Source organism: Clarias gariepinus, chromosome 26 (assembly GCF_024256425.1).
Source record: "Clarias gariepinus isolate MV-2021 ecotype Netherlands chromosome 26, CGAR_prim_01v2, whole genome shotgun sequence".
Taxonomy (NCBI): Eukaryota; Metazoa; Chordata; class Actinopteri; order Siluriformes; family Clariidae; genus Clarias; species Clarias gariepinus.
Window position 1 is genome coordinate 3,433,175 of NC_071125.1, and position 20,365 is coordinate 3,453,539.

General features: G+C 40.7%; 1 protein-coding gene across 2 annotated transcripts in view; it reads right to left on the reverse strand.

The window, feature by feature from the left end:
• Positions 1–1,208: 1,208 nt before the first annotated feature.
• LOC128514368 (raftlin-like) overlaps positions 1,209–20,365 on the reverse strand; it is a 101,139-nt gene continuing 81,982 nt past the window's right edge. For both annotated transcript variants that reach the window (XM_053488189.1, XM_053488188.1), the window contains exons 9-11: positions 13,013–13,116; positions 3,766–3,841; positions 1,209–3,379 (exon numbers count right to left, since the gene is read on the reverse strand). In XM_053488189.1, coding sequence (XP_053344164.1) covers positions 2,870–3,379; positions 3,766–3,841; positions 13,013–13,116 — 690 coding nt within the window. In that variant the 3' untranslated portion in view covers positions 1,209–2,869. The remainder of the gene's footprint in view (positions 3,380–3,765; positions 3,842–13,012; positions 13,117–20,365) is intronic.

The following is a 20,365-nucleotide window of genomic DNA, read 5'->3' on the forward strand; positions in this document are numbered from 1 at the left end:
TCCCGAGCACAGATTAAGGCTTGTGCTAATCGGTAGCGTCACTGGCGATTCCCCGTGTAAAATCGTTTCGACTCTCGAGCTTAATCTTTGTCTGGGAAGTTCCAGTCAGCATCATGTGATCGCAAAAATTCTTCCCGCTGTCGTTTCTCATCATAATCCCCTCAGCCGCGACAGGCAGGAACGCAGCGTCAGCTTCAAACCCTCCCCCACCTCCACCGACAAGAGCTCTTCTTTTGAAACCGCTACGTCTTTAACACCGACAGAAATTCACGCTTTGAGTCATAAGACAGCAGACGTCTCCTGTCAGAGTGTAAAATGAATTATGGATCAGGAGTCGGAATGCAACTCCCGTCGCATGTTACAAATAAATGAGCGGCCATGACATTCAGCTAATAGGTGCGTCCTTATCCTGTGATGCTCCAAAGGTCACAGGCGTTTAGTCGAGGTGCCTGGAAATGGATGTTTTGCTGCTCGCGTGGTAACAGTTGCTTTTGTGGTAGCGAGGATTAGGACCTCATTTGTCTGTCATGCTCTTGAGAGCTGTTCGTTTTGGTTTCTGGAGATTTTGCAGACATCGGGGAGATTTTGACATTCATTACCTCGGTGAGTCAGAAATACACCAAAAGAAGAAGAAGAAGAAAAAAAACAAACTCCGGTGCAGAGTCAGCGTAGATTGTCTCTAAATATGAAACACTTTCTTTCAGCTGGCCTCAAAATGTTCCTCTAATGCTGACAACTCAAAACACTGTTCTGCTCAGTGTGCATTGTGGGATTAGAACCGTATACAGTAGACTGAGTTGCCAGTTTATCAGGTACATCTGCATTTTAGCTACAACGATTGACTTAAAAATATATATATATATCAGGTACAGCCTCCATATAGATGCCTAATCCACCTACTGCTGGTGGCTAGACTGTTTTTTTGAGGAATATCTGGTCGGATGTGGTGCTGTAGTGATCCCTTTCTGATGAAAAATGGCATAGAGTAAAAGTCTGTTGGTTCCTGATGATGCGTAATAGTTTGTAATACCATAAAACAATGAAGGTAAAGTAAATGGTTCTAACTTTAACCCATGGGACAATCGACTGGTTCTAGGTGCATTAATTGTTTTCTAATGGAGTTCTCTTCCCTATTTGTCAATTCTACAGGATCACCAAAGGAATAATAAAGTAATATCTGGACAGAGGTGGACCTCTGGTGATCCCTTTCAATTGATTAATAGAGTGGAGTGACGGTCTGGTTGCTATAGGTTTCTGGGGGTTTGTGATGGTTTGTAACACCACTAATGGACTGGTCTGGGAATGCTCAGGTTTCTATTAGTTTCTGATGGTTAGTAATTGGTTCATAATACTACAAAATATTAAAGTGTCACAATGTAAATGGTCCTAGCACTGAACCAAGGGACTAGTGACTGGTTCCATGTGCATCTGATGGCTTGATTGTTTTCTAATGGATTTCTTTGCCCCATTTATCACTTGTATGGGATCACCAAAGTAATATCTGGTCAGAGGTGGTTCTCTAGTGATCTCTTTTGATTGATTAATGGGGTAGAGTGATGCTCGTCCGGTTGCTATAGGCTTCTGGTGGTTTGTAACGGTTTTTAATAGTTTGTACTGTTCATAATGCCATAACAGAAATAGTTCTAGCACTAAACCATGGGACCAGTGACTGGCTCTACATGGATTTAATAGTTTTATTGTTTTCTAATGGATTTCTCTGCCCCATTTATCACTTGTATGGGATCACCAAAGTGGCACCAAAGTAATATCTGGTCGGAGGTAGTCCTCTGTTGAGGCTCCTGTAGGTTTCTGGTGGCTTGTAATGCTTTTGAATGGTTTGTAACACCACTAATGGACTAGACTGAGAATGCTCAGGTTTTGTTTGGCCCTTGGTGGTTTGTCATGGGTTTGTAATACTGCAAGATACTAAACAATCACAATGTAAATGGTCCTAGCATTGAACTGATGGACCAGTGACTGTGTATTTGTGCATTTGATGGTTTTATTGTTTTCTAATGGATTTCTTTACCATGTTTATTAAATCAACAAAATCATCAAAAGTAATAATAGGTCAGGAGTGGATCCTTAGTTTGATGGATCTTTTTTCATTTATAAATAGTATATGGTGTGGCCGGTCAAGTTTCTGTTGGTTCTTGGTGGTTAGTATTGGGTCATGAAGGTATGTGATGGTTCATAATACCAGATATTACAATCTAAACAGTTCTAGTATGAAAACTTGGTCCCAGTGACTGGTTATATGTGCATTTGTATTGTTTTCTAATGCAAGTTGTAGAAAGTCTAACGGTCTCTGATAGTGCAACAGAATGTGGTTTACTTTTTGATTGAATGGCTCTTGGTAATGCTTGGGCCTGTCCTGGTGCCCCATCCTGAGGTGTATTCCCCTGTACATACAAAGTGGGCTATAAGGTGAAGACCCAATAAACTGGTTACTAGTTGTAGCTAAAAAGTTGTAGCTAAAAAGCTAGAAAAACCCCCTAATCTGGCGACTCAGCATTCTTATTTGAACATGTAAACAAAAGGAGGTGACTATATCTTCTTCAGAACAGATTGCCTTTCGCAAAAATGGTCTCTGCCATTTCTCGTGTTATTGAAGTCCACTGGATGCATCTGCTGCTTAGTCGGTTTTGAACAAGTTGAGAGCAAGAAGAAGAAAAAGTGTCCTCAGTCTTGAGCTCCTCATGCACATAATACACATCCTCATGTGGTCTTAAAGTCCAGTGCTTATACTGATAAAAAAAAAAGCCCCAGCTTCAGGGAGAATCCTTCAAAAAGCGTTCAGCGCAGATTACAAGAACAGATAAAATTTTGGTGACATTCACGGCATCAGAGACGGGATTAACTATAATCCTTACTCCTGATTGGCTGAAGCGATGTCCTCCGCGTCAGTGCCGATTTCATCTCGCGCCTCATTGGTTGACGGATCTTGCTCATCTAAACCATTATGCAGGTGGTAGCTTTCCGCTTCACTTTTCTCCACCTCTTCACCTTCTATCTCTCCGTTTATCACGTCAGAGTGTATCTCATCTTCTGCCTCCTCTTTCTCCCTGTTTGTTGATTTTTTTCCATCTGAGCCTCTCCTCACTTCCGCCTCCACCTCCTCCATTTTCTCTTCGCTTTCCTCTGGATCTGCTTGCTCTTTCTGCATCGTCTCTCCATCCGTCTCGGTGTTGTCTCTTCCCTCGTTTTCGCCATTGTTCTCATTTGCCGTCTCCGTGTTGTCTTTGGCCTCCTTCCCAACTCCGTCCTGGATCTTCTGATCGTCTGGGTCCTTCTCCGTCGCGTTCTTCTTCTTCTTGTTTTTCAGCGTGTCTTTAACCGAGTTCTTGTTTGAGTTCTTCCGGGTTCTGAAGATGATTTTCTGCAAGACGATATGACACGATTAGGTTAAATACAAACCTTGCATATTTAGCTTTCAGTCAGAAAGGGTTGACAAATGTGGCGCATGGCGTAACCATGGTGCTGTTATACAATCACACGTTCACAAGTCGCACACATACAGTCAGTTCTCATGTTCTCGTGTTTTCTGTGCTGAACTGGAACTAATTAACACTGAAACAAATGTCATTAATTAATTACTTTCATAGTAGCCAGCATTCTGAATGTTTGAGCAGCGTTCTGTCTATTCTGCTGAGGAAAGATATTGGAGCTGAGGAATAAAAAACACTGCTCGAGTGTGTTTGTGTGTGAGTATGTGTGTGTGTGTATGTGTGCACACAAAACGAGATGAACTGAAAGGTTTGGCACCTTGGAGTGTCTCTTCTTGAGGGGCAGTGTTGGTCTCTGGAGGAACACAATCTGCTTAGTGGACACGCTTCCATCACTTGGGAAAAGAAAAAAAAAACATAAAAGAAGGAAAGAGAAAAGAAGGAAATGAGCAAAGAAAAAGACATTAGCCAAGGTTCAGTGATTTACACACTTCTAGACTGAACGCTCATTAGGTATATTTCCAACGGCTTTGTCTGGATGCAGTTTTGATTGGTTTTAGTCTGCTACTTCTTCACTAAGGAAAAACACTTAAAGGTTTTAATATGCTGGAAAAAAAGGTTTGAAAATTTTTTAGCCAGATTTCATCAACACTGGTGTTATAATGAAAGCCTATTTTCAGGTTGACCTGATAAGCACTTTCATTATTGTTTTCTAGTTAAAATCAGCAACATTCCTGGCCCAACAGAAAGTGTATCACTACATTACCGGTTTTTGTTGCTCAATACTGGACTAAAAATTCAATATACTGTAAATAAAACAGTCTACCAGTTTCCTTGTTGGCGGCATGGTGGCTTAATGGTTAGCAATGTCGCCTTGAACCTCTGGGGTCAGGGTTCGATTCCCATGTTGGGTCTGTGTGCATAGAGGTTGCATGTTCTCCGTGTGCTTGGTGGGTTTCCTCTGGATACTCCAGTTTCCTCCCATAGTTCAAAGACATGCAGATTAGAATAATTGGCGTTCCCAAATTATCCATAGTGTGTGAATGAGTTTGTGAAAGTCCACCAGAGTTTCTACCACTGTTGTAAATAAATACAATAGCAATCACCATTGACCTCCTCTACCCCAGTTGGACTACAGAGGTTCCTAGATGGATGGATGGAATTTACTTGTTATCATCCTGTCTATTTCCTGATTGGCTAAAAAAAAACACACCAAAGATCCAACTTGAGTGTATTATAGAAGGTTTAAATCAAACCGGGACTTATGATTGTGTGTACGGTTCCCACAGACAGATGCATCTCTTCCTCGGGTTCTCGACAAGTTATCCGTCAGTTTTTAAAGATCAGGCGTTCCACTGCTCCAAACCACCTCGTCTGGGATCATCATCCATGGACGTACGGTCTTCTTTTAATTTAAATGTTTTACTGAGGCTGAGAGTCTCATCACAGTCCAGTGTTTGAAGTCATCACTAAATATCGGTTGGTTTTATGCCTTCATGCATGAACAGCCCTCGTATAAATAAAGAAGATGTACATGGTTGTCTATACCGTGTTTCAGTACACATTTGTTATCAGTGAATGATTTGGTCATTTGGACTGGAGTCGCACTTGAGGGGCAACACCAACCAGCCTAATACATATGTCTTCGGGACACATTGGAAGAAAATGGCGCAACCAGAGGAAACCCACCAAACACACACAGACCGGAGGTCAGTTTCGAACCTCCAACCCTGGAACCCATGCTCATGATCCATAATACATAATGTAATCATTTGTTGTTATTGAGTTACTGACTAAGCTCCTTGAACTGTTAGGAAGGGTTAACACTGGAACGTACTTAGATAAACATAAAACCTCCCCGTATCAACAATTACACACTGCAGGGGTTGTTACTGCTAATGGATTCAAATGTGCATGTTGATGCAAACCTGTAACTTGCTGTCGTGGAAAATTCATCAACACCTGCCAACCCATCAGATTCAAGACCCCAACAGCACCGCTGTATACAATTCCATCAAAGCGTCTGCACTACATCTCGGTTTGTTAGAGTTTCACGATGACATTTTTTTCCCAAGTACTGTTATTAAACGTCTAACAGCTTGCCGTATGTTCAGATTTTCAGTGTTGCGGAACAAGACAGAATCTAACACTCGAGGCACGCGGGTTTTTCCGTATGAGCCTAACATGAAAGAAAATGGGCTGGTAGATGTATACGAGGAAAACACACGGTCTGCCTACGAGCGAGATACTCCCTTCTATGTTACGTTTCAGCCATTATGAGATATTGGGAAGAAAATGAGTCAAGTTTGAACCCTGAGCAGCGGGGTGCTGAGAGTTTCTCAACTCATATAAAAGTCATATAAACTCATATAAAATCTCAAGAGTGGTGCAGTCCAAGAGTACACACACAGACACACACACACACACATTCGATCTGTGTGTATCTCCACACACACACTTCAAATAAGGTTTGGAATCCTCTGAGGAGGCTGACTTGTTTTTCTAAACATTCTTCATCTCCCTCACACTCCCTTTCCCGCCGCCTCTCCCTCCTCCGTGTTCCCCTTTCTCCTTCTTTCCCTCCCGTCTCTCATTCTCTCTCTCTCTTCAATTTAACCCTGTCTCATTCACCCGCCGCCTCCTTGTTCCAACCCAGAGCGGTAAAGCACTTAGAGCGTCCCTAATGTGGTCAAACCCTAAAAAAAAAGAAGAAGAAATAAATAAATAAAAAAATGCACCACCTCACCTTTCGCACAGCGGCACGTACACCCACGGTGCAACTCAGCCTATGAGATTTTGCCGACATCAAATAGGCCTCAGATCTGTGGCACGAGCTGGCACTCAACACCGAATGCCTCGTTTACCCCCCGTTCTGCCGTTTTCCCTTTTTTTTTTTTTTTTTTTTTGGTTAGTGTCTGATGTTTAATCTTTCTGCTTCAAAATCAAAGAGGGAAAACAGGTCTCTGGGAAGGAAGGGCTCACACTATTAAAATATAAACGAGCGGTCGGCATGGGCAAAGGACGGTTTCGTCCTTTATGTCCAGACTGCAAAAAATAAAAAATAAATTACGGATGTGAAAAATGCAAAGGTTACGCCTTCCTAAACTGGAATAGAAGGAAGCCACACCCCCTTATTTAAAATGTGTTTAATACAGTTTTTCGACAGACCATGCCTTCTTTGTCAATATAATCACACAGACACAGGTGCCACACCTCCAGCATATTGGCCACACCTCCTCTAGACAGACCTTCAGACACATCGACCCCACCTCCTTCAAACACCTTATTAATACACACTGATTAAAGACCTAATTAAAGGGCGTCTAAGGCAATTTTCGGACATAATGAAGTGACGTGTATAATCCTTACCACAATGCATAACAATAAGGTCGTTATCGTTATTCAGAAATGTGGAATGACAGTAGAACAATGCAGGCGCATTAACATCTAACGATAATTCAAAGCAGACAATTAAACGTCCCTAATTACTAAATGAGCATTATAGAAAAGAGAATGCAACTGCAGAGCATGAAAAGTCTCATGAATCTGGGACAGCTTTGATTAATTAGCCGTATTGGCCGGTGTTGCGTTGTGGCATTTGGTAAAGTTTAAAATAGGCCCGTAATTAATCAGATGAGACAGTGGAATGGTGGGAAAGCTTGACAGCATTTGGATGATGGGGGAAGTGCTCAGGGATCAGCTAAACACGGGTGGCGTTATGACAGATGGAGGATCGCGCGGCGCACGTATAGACTCAGAGACTTCCAAGGACGGTTAGAGCGATAATCTATTTGCTCCGCTGACAATCCCTGGCGTTGAAGACAGAATGAAAGTGTTGTTACATATCATTTTTAAACAGAACGGTGTGTGAAAACCAGTAACAGTTAGCATGAGGGTGAGTCAAAAATTATCCGCACTCCGGGTATATTAAAACGTCTGTTGCCCGCACTGTTTTATCAGCGCTTTCCGTTCAAGGCTGCTGTCTCCCCAGTCACTGCTGCGCAGGTGTGAACATGTTACATCAGTTCATTTGTAACCGCGGTGCGAGTAGAAATGAACGCCCCACCTGTGATTTGCATGAAAGCCGCTGCTCTCAGCGTGCAGTGATTAGTTTTTTGGGGGTCTAAGGGTGTACCCGGTGCCGTTATTGATCAAAGACACAGTATGGAGAAAGTGTTTTATTTCTGCAAACAAAATTGGGATCGATACTCTAAGAAAGGTGAGAATTTCTTTAAGAGAATCATTACTGGTGACGAGATACCCATTTATCACTATGAACCTGACAGTAAATGGCAGAGTATGAAACGGACGCATCCTCAACCAAAAAAAAAAGTCAACCATCAGCTGGAAAATTCATCAATGCTTACAGTTTTCTGGGATTTGCAAAGGATTGGATTGGAACATTAACAGAAAAAAAAGGTCAGACAATCAACAGTGCTTATTACAGTGAGATGCTTATTATGGAGCTGAAGCCTAAACTTCGAAATAAAAGCAGACGACTGATATCCGAGGGCATCGTGATCTTGCATGACGATGCACGTTCGCACACACCGCCGTGACGGGCACCTCTGCCCACACCGTCAACATTCAGAGGTGCAACAAAGGTGTTAAAGCGTTATCTCTATAGTGCTGATCTTACTTCACCGGACTTTCCCCAGTTACATCACTTCTGATGAAGAAGTAAAGACAGCTGTGGCTCGCAGCTCAGAATGCAAAACTTTTTTTTTTGAAGGAATACGTGAGCTTGTGACAGATGGACAAAGTGTATTGAAAAGCAAAGAGATGATATAGAAAAATGATGCATTTGTCTTTTAAAAAAGTTAACTAAAATAAATTCTACAGCCAGTGTGCAAATAATTTTTGACTTACCCTTATATATGGATAATGTTTAACTCAAAGTGATTCAAAGTGTTATGTCCCGCTACAAGTAAGTTTGAAATCTTTGCATTACTTAGCTGCTGAATATGTAACACGTCATTAAACAGAATGAAGAGATGGTAAATAGATGATGTGTTCCAACAGGAACAAACAGAGATATTTAAACAGCTTGCTATAAAGGCTCACAGTGCGTCTAGAGGGGGAGCGTCAGGGCTGGGATCCCATGGCACGGTATCGCATAAAAAGTCACATAACCACGCTCAACATGAACAAGTGACATTTACAGTCCACAGACTCTATTGATTCAACCTTAGTAACTGTAGACAGGGTGACATATGTGCTTTAACATCGGCTACTAGCTTGTTTATATACAAAATTTTGTAAAAGTGAATCGACTAAAATTGGTACTGGAACCGTCTGGAAGTGTCAGCGCCAGAATTCACACTCCCTGCTGCCAGTGCTGGCATTTCCAATGTCTTTGCCACTACCTTGTTTTGGCATTATGTTTTCAGGTTGTCAGTGTCCCCATCGTCTGAGTGTCTGTCCAAGAATTTTTATTAGTGCAACATCTCCAGAACAGAAGAGTGCTTGAATGTTTGTAGGGTTTATATGGGATCATTTTCGTAACCAGCAGACTGAAGCAGTTACATTTTGGAATTGATCCAAACAAGGTCAAGGTGAAATATCTGAAATTGTTTTTGTTTTTGTTTTTTTCTGTAATAGCTTCCTTCCTGCTTGAAGTTGAATGTTTCATGTGGTAAAATTAAAGAAGACTAGGGAGGACCACTCGCTTTCCAGGGTTTTCATGCACATACTGTTAGATCGCTTAGAATTTACTGACTAACAAGAGGTTGTCTTATGGTCAGGCAGCTGTTCAATTCAATGAAAGTCGCAAAGCAGCTTAACACGGTCAAAATAAATATTTAGGTTTGTATGAGACGTGAAAGTGTATGAATCAAAATGATAAGATTGTTCCTGATGATCAAGCCGAGGACGACGGCGACGGTGGCCAGGAAAAACTCCCTGAGATGGCAATATTACATTTACATTTAGGCATTTGGCAGACGCTCTTATCCAGAGCGACTTACATTTTTATCTCATTACACATCCGAGCAGTTGAGGGTTAAGGGCCTTGCTCAAGGGCCCAACAGTGGCGACTTGGTGGTTGTGGGGTTTGAACCTGGGATCTTCCGAACCGTAGTCCAATGCCTTAACCACTGAGCTACCCCTGGCCCTATTAAGAAACCTTGAGAGGAACCCGACAGTTTAAGTTAAAATTGAGTCCAGGTCGTTGATGGAGGCTCCAGTAAACTCCAGTCCTGAACTATCGAGCGACCTGAAGTCCTCAGCTGTTGAGCTGTTGAGACCCACTCCTATTGTATGTATGGAAAAGCTCTTAATTTTATTAATAAATACAGCTATGGTTTCTACTGTTGATATTTTATGATGCAACTTCACCAATCATCTAAGTGATCCTCATTCATGATTTTTTCCCCCAACCATACAGTTTAATTAATAATGCATTGTAAGATCACATACTGTATATGATAACAAATATGCTTAGTTGTTTTCTTTGCTTTTTTTTTTTTTTTTTAAGGTAGTGTACATGCAGATATCTAAATACAGGTTATGACATTTTAGTTAACAGATATGTCTCCTGGTAAATGTAACACCATTTTCCTATTAAAAACAAGAGTGAAAAAAAAAAGGAATAAATTCTGAAATTTTAGCTCCAGACCAGCACCTGTCAAAAGCAGAGCTCTAAATATTACCGCTGTCAGATGTACTCGTATGGAGTGTTCATTCGAGTTTAGTTAGCACTGGAGAGAACTGTAAATTGACACATTTGTTGTCCAGAAATCTGGGATCGCTGTCAACCACTGGTTCTAATATGGTTCTTAGCACACCCTTATCCACTTCCCTCTTTAGTCTGAAGTGTCGTCACCTACATCACTTTCCCACTGAAGCACACTTGACCTTGGTAGCAAACACAATGCGGTCACAGCTCTATCCTTTGTTATTTGTTCTGGCAGTTTTTTTTTTTACCCCTTTCAACTATGTATAGCAACCAGACAACGTGGGAATTAGCTTCCACCTTATGGCTGGTCACATTTTTGCTGCTTTGACAAGAACCAAGGACATTATTAGAACAACAACAACAACAGAAAACGGTTCCTTGTAGGCAAGTCCTGCTTCGGAATTCTAAGGTCACTTGACTGACTTGATCCCTCCTCTCTCCGAGGACTCGAATCATAAACTTGTCTTGAGCCGATAAACTATTGGACCAGTCCTTGTGGAGAGTCTCAAAAACAGTATGTATTCTGATTCCTATTCTCGGACTGTCACGATCCTGAAGTACCCCATCCACGTGTACTGCACAAAAAGAATTCTATAGTGTATACGGTATAAATCCCTAATTAAAGCTCCTAACCAGACGTGAGCTTACTCACTACGCTAGCTCTTTTGAGGTGTTCAGCAGAAAGACGTGCCACGGCAGCCAATCATCCATCATCCTACAGCTCCGGAGCTGTCCACATGTCAAAACAACAAGACTTATGGTTTAATCTCAAACTTCATTTGAAGGGCTTCAGCAGTTTGACTTGCACAAATTTATGGACATGACACTATGCTTCGTTTGAAAAGGAAGTCCAAAATACAGTACAGTATGTCCATCAGTAATATTACGATATTACTGAAAATTTGGACGCACCTTCAGTGTTTTTTGTTTTGTTATTTATTTTCTACATTCTGGAACAAGACTGGAGATTCCAAAACTATAAAAGAACCCAATGTGGAATCAGGTTACTAAGCAACATCACCAACAACAATCTGATGTTATTTGAAGACATGAAGGTCAGCTGATTCTGGATCAGTTCTTGCAAGAACAGTATTGTGTCAAGTGCATTTGCAAAACCATGATGAAACCTTCTTAGAAGAGCAAGACCAAAACTTACCTCTGCTGCAAACGAGAAGTTAATTTAGAGTCACCAGCTTCAGAAATCACCAATTAACAACCAACTCCTCAGATTAGAGCCGTTATGAAGAATTTAAAGATCATAAGTAGCAGATACATCTCAATATCAACTGTTCAATGGGGATTGTAGAATATTTTGGATGTTTTGCAATGTAGAAAGAAAAAAACATCCCATGAAAGACCATGAAATTAGAAGGCGTGTTCAACCTTTTACCTGGTAGTGTGTGTAAGATAAAAATGTAGCCGTGAATGTTTAGAATGTTATATTTTTGAACATTCTCATGCCATAAATGTGATGTATAAATATATGTTCGCATCTAATGTGTCTTATTGCGTGCACAAGCCTAGGATTTCTTAGAAAATCTCCGACATGTATTTAAACCTGTAGTTATCTAGTTTAACCTGTATTTTAGATGCGACAAAATATATGCCATAATTTTACCATTGGTTGAATGAAAAAAACAAAACAATACATGTACAACCACTACCTTTGGATATATTCTTTTATTTTTTATTAATAATTCTTATGGTGCTCTGCAGCATCAAAATTGTATTTATCTTTGTATTGATTGATTGATTGATTGATTGATTGATTGATTGATTGATTAAACTGTCAAAAGAAAAAGGAAGGGAGTCACAGGTCACAGTCATGGAATCCGTGCAGGACGCAGACTAGAAATAACCCAGAGCTTAAATAAAACACAGGAACTAAACTGAAACATGTCTAAAACTTCTGCTTTAAGTCCCAAAAACGTACAAACACAGGAAAAGGTCTACTGCTGTAACTGAGTTTTGGTACGAGGCAGCCCAGACACCACCCTCAAACTCTAACGTCTTCCAGAAAGAGGTGTTTTTTTTTTTAATTGACGTCATCAAATACTTTAATCGTCCATCAGTTGGCTCTATTCAAGTAGATCCAGTATGTTTCACGACAATGGGGGTCGAAAGCTTACGCAGACAGCAAGAAAAACGCTGTCAACGTATCCATAGATGTTTGATCACTGATCTGGTTAACGGAAAAGCTCCACGCCATCAACGAGACTTCAAACGTTCTCCGTCTTGTTAGAGCGTCTACACACTGACCTTTCTGGAAAGCGGGTCGGCAGAGTTACTAATCGATAAACCTTAGGATGCTCTTTTTTTTTTAGGCCACGTTGGAAGGATTTGTAACATTTATTTAAAGTTTGCTGGTGAAAAATCAGCAAGAGGCTCTGGAAATGAGAGGGCATGATGCTCATATTATCACTTTATATAAAAATTACACTGTTTTCTCCACTGGGTGTATTCTTTTTTTAAAGTGCAGCAGTGGAACTTGAACTTATGCTTTTTAAACTCCCACGCAGACACACACACACACACACACACACACACAGAATGAGAGAGAGAAAACAATATTATACTGCACAATGGAATACCTATTGTCATGCCACAATGAGGACACACACACACACACACACACACACACACGCACAGGCAGAATGCGCTTCTGAAAATTATAGCTTTTTCTTTCTTTTTTTTAATTCACATGGTGCCTCATTTTCACCTGACTATTTCATTTTCCGCCTCCAGAACTGAGAATTTATTTCCAGAGTAATGTGTGAGGATTGCAAATCAAGCATATTTTTAATGGATATGGATGTAAAGGGGTTGTAGAGGTTGGGAAAGTGCAAGTGTTAAAATGACTAAAATCTAGTGTGTATAAAACAAGAGCTACCTGTTGGTCTTGACGATGGGTGTGGGCAACACACAGGTGAGCCTCCATCCGAATGAAGCCAGAGACTGCAGCAGAGGGATGTAGTCTGTCTTCACCTGAACCCCCTGGAGAATCAGAATGCAGAACCAGAGTCAGAGTCAGTCTAATTCAGAAACTGGTTAGTATCTGAGACAGAAAAAAAGAAATCAGTTAGAATTACGGTCAATCAAAAATATAGAGAAGCTCGAAATCAACTTAAGAGTCAGCATGTAATACTGAGTCAGAGTCAGTGTCTACCTAGGAAACATACTTATAATCTGGATTGGAATCAAAGCTGTGTGAAAATCATTATCAGAGTAAGATTAGGAGGTAAATTCAGGATCAGAGTCAGAATCAGAGATACAGTCAGGCCTTGAGTACGAATCAGCATTAGATTGAGAGTTAGATTCAAGCCCGAACTCAGAATCAGAGTCATATTGAGCGACAAAGTCAGGCTTAGAGTCAGAGTAAGGGGTCTAATTCAGGCTATGAATCGAAGTCAAAGTCAGACAGAGTCAAATGCAGGCTGTGAGGCAGAGTCAGAGTCAGACAGAGTCAAATGCAGGCTGTGAGGCAGAGGCAGAGTCAGACAGAGTCAAATGCAGACTGTGAGGCAGAGTCAGAGTCAGACAGAGTCAAATGCAGGCTGTGAGGCAGAGTCAGAGTCAGACAGAGTCAAATGCAGGCTGTGAGGCAGAGGCAGAGTCAGACAGAGTCAAATGCAGGCTGTGAGGCAGAGTCAGAGTTGGACTGAGAGGCAAATTTAAGCTCCAAGTCAGAGTCGGACGGAGAGTTCAATTTAGGCTCAGAATTATAATTAGCGTCAGCTTTAGAGTCAAAAGTCATGTTAATAATTAGTATAATAGTCGCAGTCATGATCAAAGTCAGAATCATTAAAATCAAATTCAAAATTCTAATTTTTTTGCATTTTCGGTGTGAAGAAACAGAGACAGTCTGATGACTGTCCAAGGAAGATGCTCAACACCTTTTAAGAGCACAGCAGGGGTGCAGCTATTAAATTAAATTATTATTTATGATAACAGAATCAAATTTTCTTTCTTATAAAGATTTGCTTTTTTTTTTATTATAGTACATAGTATATACAATGGTAGATTGAACAATTTGGTAAGGATTCTAAAAATATGTGCTCATTTCACAGAACCACCACACCACCCCCTCCCACCACCACCACCAACACACACGCTTGATTACTTCTTCATGGATAATCCATTTACATTTAAGTTCATCATATTTCAGAATGAATAAATTGTAAAAAATCCAGATAATTAAAAGCATTTGTGATGGTAATGAAAGTCACCTCAATCTCGCTTTGTGATTAATGATTTTAAATAACTCTCCCTGCTTTTGAAGCTTCCTCCAAAGTTTCGTATAAAAGCCTTTGAATTCCGAATAAGCCCGGAATAAAAGGATTGATAATCCTCGGGGTTTACAGGGACAGATGTTAACGTTAACGTTCATTTTTAATTAGAGAAGAAGTATTGTTCGTTTTGTAAGTAAATTCCCGTCTCCGAATTCAGCAAATGAGGGCTGTTTTTGAAAGTGTGTGGTTTCAGTGAGCTCACTGCTGCGCCCGTGTTGATAACAGCCGAGACACAACAAGTCACTGTGGTTTAACTGCAGCTGTCCTCAAAGGAAACCATGTCGCATGTCAATCCGGCGTTCGTTTGCACGAAGAGATACACTCAGACATATTGTAGTGCAGTGCGTGGTCCTGGATCCACACACACACACACACTTGCATACACTCGAGTTATGGAATGCATGTGGTAACGGTCCCAGCCACATCAACATGGTACATGTGTGTTATATTTAATGGTTTTAAAATGATTTCAATCATTTTTTCGACATTAAGAATGTACACTGATCAACCAAGACTGACTGTGTGACGGGAATCACTAGGGATGCCCCGATATAATATTATCATGATACCTAGGTCTCAATTTGATTTGTAATGCAATTTTGTAAGTACTGCAATTTCATAAATATCCTGATTCGATAAAAATTAATTTTCCAGATTTTGCCAAATTTTATCGCCTGTAAAATTTATCGTCTAAAACCCTGTATCCTGTATACAGGGTCTTGGGGGCGGGGGCTGGAGTCTATCCCAGGAGACTTAGGTTACGAGGCGAGGTACACCCTGGACGCGGTGCCAATCCATCACAGGGCGCACACACACACTACTGGCAATTTGGGAATCCCAACTAGCCTAGGCTAACACAGTATTGAGGGAACCCCCCCAAGCATGGGGAGAACATGCAAACTTGAGGTGGGAATCGAACCCAGACCCTGGAGGTGCAAGTTGACAATGTGATAACAGCTAAGCCACCATGCCATCTTTTTATTCGGTCGGCGATTTTTCTCGATTTTCTTCCTAATCAACTTATGCCCAACTGTCATCAGGGCACATCCACATCAAGGCTACAACTACCAACCAAAGAGGGCGAGCCACGCAACGCCACGCAACACCACGCATATTTTTTAACTGCATTGACGGTAACGCACATGGAGGACAGCGCAATTTGCACCTTCCACTTGCGTGATCTCCCATCCCTCATCCAATCAGCTCTCTCTAGACCCCCAGCTGCGAGAGGCTACATAATAGCATCCTGGGATTCGAACTTGTGATCTCCAGGTAATACGGCGAGTACTTTACCTCTTGCTGCTGTTTTTGATTTTGTTACAATTCTAAACAAACTTTGCCAATCATTTGCTTCAACCATGTACTGTAGGATGCTGTGCCGCCTGCCAATATGGGAACAGTTTAGAGTGCACCTCCTGGAGGATTATATAGGAAGTGCAACATTGTACCACCTCAAATGTAAACATATATAAATGTAAAATTTATATTAAAAAATATTTTGGAGTCACGATACAGTAATTGCCACACAAAAGAATCATGATACGTAAATGAAAAATAAACCACTGCTCCATCACTAGCTTTTTTTTTTTTTTTTTTTACAAAAAGCTATAACAGTGTTGACATTGGAGACTCTTTTTTTTTATTGTTCCCACAATAACAACGTAAAGTTTTAGGTTATATTACTGTAAAACTAAAATATTTATACGCTTTTTTTTATTTTTTATATGAAGCCTCTGAGTCACACTTCCATCAGTAGAATCAGTTTGCCCTTTTGCCCAGTCTGGAGCGTATTGCTCTATGGCACAGTGTGTTAAAACGCTGAGGCAGACTTCACAGGCTTAATCGAGGGCGTGTTTATTTACACTGGCCTGAGCAGCGGCGACGGCTGCGACTCCTGGAGGGACTGCAGATAAGGCGAGGATGTGTTTCTATTGGAATGAGGCCTGGTGTTGCGCTTCGGGTTACATACCAACACACATAAGCTAAAACTTTTTTTTTTTTTGGTTATTATTGTTTCTGTTGAGTCAGCAGAATTCCACGCTGTATACGCTCTAACCATGGCAGACTGAAGCCAAACCCGAACAACACTCACTATTCTGGGTCTGTTGAGGTCTTGTATCTAAAAAGACAGATATTTCATTTCCCAAAACAGCATCATATTTAATATGTGTGCCTTCAGAACCATAATGTATTTTGTGTATTATGCTTTCTCATCCAGCACACAGAGCGTCCCAGATGAATATAAACATTACATCTGGCATCCTGAGAGCAGTTTTTATTTTGTTTGTCTCAGTTGAGTGATGCTTATGGCTCTGTGTAAAACCCTGCAACAGAGGACTTCCCTTTAGAAAATGTTCTAGACAGAGCTCATTTACAAAGCTCATAAATGTAATCATTTAAACAACCCTTCTTTCCTGTCCTCCTTCCTTCCTTCCCTCCTTCCTTGCAGCAATCCATCACTATCATCTCCCTTCCTTCACTCCATCTATCCCTCTTTGACATTTTCACTCACTCCCTTTCTCCCTTTTTCCTTCATTTAATCACGTCCTTCTTTCCTTTTTCTCTCCTCCCTGACTTTTCTTCTGTCCTTCCTTCACACTTCCGCCATTCCTTGCTCCACTCCCCATTCCTGTCTCCCTTCCTTTCCTTCCCTTCTTTATTCATTCCTTGCTTTACTACTCCCATCTATCCCTTCCTTCCTTTCTTCCTTCCTTCCTTCCTTCCTTGCAGCAATCTATCACTATCATCTCCCTTCCTTCACTCCATCTATCCCTCTTTTACATTTTCACTCACTCCCTTTTCCCCCTTTCTCCTCCCTTCCCTCCTTCCTTCCTTCACTTTTAACTTCCTTCCAACATCAGTCCTTCCTCCCTTCATTTGCTCTATCCCCCTTCCTTCATTCCTCAATTCACTCCCCATTCTTGTCTTCCTCCCTTTCCTTCCCTTCTTTATTCATTCCTTGCTTTACTACCCCATTTATCCTTCCTTCCTTCTTTTCCTCTCTTAATTCCTTTCTTCCTTCTTTCTCCCTTTACTTGCTTCATCCCTCTCTCTTCCTTCCCCCTTTCTTTCTTCACTCCCTTATCCCTTCTTTGCTTGCTTTACTCCCTTTATCCCTCATTCCTTCCTTCTGTTCTTTCTCTCTTCCTTCTTTCCTTACCTTGTTTGCTTCACTACCTCCACTCCATCTCACCTTTTTCCTTTCTTATTTCCTTCCTTTCTTTAGTCCTCTTTCTCTTCGTTCCTTCGTTCGTTCCTTTCTCCCTTCCTTGCTTGCTTCACTGCCTCCACCCCATCTTTCTTTCTTTATCTATTTTTTTCATCCCTTCCTTCCTTTTCTCTCCCTTAACTCCACACCAAATCTTTCAATTACTCTATTTTTTTTCATGTAAGATTTTACCCGTTTTTAATCTTTATCAGTCTTTATCTTCTTCCTTTCAGAATTTCATATCTATGTTACAAATCTTTCTTTGTGTCTCTTCGGAGATGCTGAAATATTTTATGTAGAACCGCAGTGTTTGAATGTCAACAGAAAGTTGTGAACCATTAATAAGCAAAAAGCTCTTCGTATTTTTAGTTCGATATTTACCATAAACATATTTAATGAACTTACAAATTACAAAAGGGACTACTACGGGGAATTACATAAGACTTATATTTATATTTAACTTCAAATCAAAACTTGAGTTCAGTTTTATACATTGTCCACAAACTGAAGATGATTAATATTTCCAGAGGACGTACACTTTGACTTCAGTTACGCCCGTTTGTTTCGTAAAATTTCCATCCTTCACGTCCAGCTGTGTCCGTATGGATTTACACATCGCAAGTGAAAATTGTCCCTTTGAAAACACTGCTGCATGTTTTTTCCACCTCCGCAGGAGTCGGACAGGAAAGAACTGCCAAAGGACACATTTTAATGATCTTTCTGCTTTTCTGATTTCACACTGCTCATACGCCTACATCGACCTTCAGACTTTCTTGTCGTTACTGTAGTAGTGGTGCAAATTAGACACTTCATACTGGATGATGTTTATTATCCGGCCTTAAACGACTCTTTATGAGAAAACCTTATTGGCATCCTGATGTCACAGCAGTAGGCTCAGTCTAATCAAATATCGAGTCTGGTTTCTGGTGACTGATATCTCATCACCCACAAAAACTGTTGCTGGATAACAAAATCATGACTTCAATTTTCAAGTAGCACCATTTTATTTTGCCAAGATACATAGAACAATAAATAGAACAGGAAAGAAAATACTGGTTGTGATTTATGATTGTAGCTCAGTGGAACCGTATCAAATGCCAGATGAAAGCTGATTGGCTGATGTTTTTTTTTTTTATGGAGGCAGGTTATCATGAAATATCCATGTACAAATTGGGACACAGATTGGGTGCACCAAATTTCAGCTCAATCAGCCTCATGGTTTGTGAAAAATAGTTATTTGAACGTAACTCTGCCCACCTGGCTGTCAATTGATTACCAAGCCATTTTGGACATGTTCTTGGAATTTCTGTCCTTTTTTTTGCAAATCCATGCATCCAATCATGTTTGGGTCGAGCAAGCATGATTATTTAAACAAAAATAGGTTGAACAGATATCTACTGGGTGTCGGGGACAATCAGTTTTCCATATCTGCATTATAACTACTTTTTGCTGCTACAAGCCAGACAAGCACATTCAATTTATAGGACAAAAATTTTTATCTTATTGTCTTTCCCAATATAAAAAGTTTAGCACGTTGGTTTCCTCTAGATTTCGAATTGTGTCCTAGTTATTACCTTACCGCTTATCCTGGGTAGGGTTACAAGGTTCCTGGAGCCTATCCCCTGGATATTAGGGCACAAATTGGGGTTGATGTTGCGCCAACATACCAAGACATAAGCACTAACACATTCACACACTACGGGCAGTTTGGAAACAGCAGTCAGCATACATTGTTGACCTTTGAACTGTTGGAGTACCCAGAAACCCACCAAGCACAGGGAGAACATGTAAACCCCATGCACACAGAATGGGGATGAGATTTGAACCCTCAATCCTGGAAGTACAAGGCAAGACAGCTAACCACTACACCATTATGCCATGATGTTATTAACCTTGTAAATGGGAAGAAACGCCTCTATATACAGTACCTTTCAAAAGCACAAACTAAAAGTACCCTTTATGGTGCTAAGAGTCACCATTTAAGTTTATAACAATGGTGGTCTGACACATGCGTCTCTCAGAGTAAACGTTCTTTTAAGAATTCCACAACATAAGATTTGCCTTGCAAGAAAGGATCCAAGAAGAAGCCTTAATTGTCCAAAGAACCTTTAAAGAACCTTCACCATGGCCTTTAAGCATTATCAACGTCTTCTTCAACATTCACTGCATCCACCAAGTCACCAATGTTGTGGGTTAAAAATCAAAACCTGTCAAACAGTGTACATGTGTACATCCATCACTACACATCTGCAGTTTACAATGCTGTTATCGGACACTTTATTTTTATGGCCCCAATTAACCCTTAAGGTCCCTTTACTGCTACTACTGCTACAATCAATTACTGCTGATACAGTCAATAGAATACAGACAATCATTCGTTTTTCAATCATTACTGTTCTGTTGGTGCATCTACCTGATGTGGGCTGTCCTTTGTCCATTCAAGCCATCATCACTAAGTGATTGTTGTTGGAAATATTGTAGGCGATTATTGATCTTCCAGACACCAGAGATGTGAGGTGACAGTACTAACCACTAAGTCATCATGCCATAATGTAGGTATTGTCCAGTGTTTATTGTGTTATATGCATTTGTCTAACACCGTTGTGTTTCTGCACTTTCGGTAGTCGCCAATGCATTGTTTGTTCAGTGTTGCAACAGCGCAATCCCATGATAACTACATTTTGTATACTGATTGATACCTTTCTATCACAACCGGCATTAACCTTTTTATCAGTTTGAGCTACAG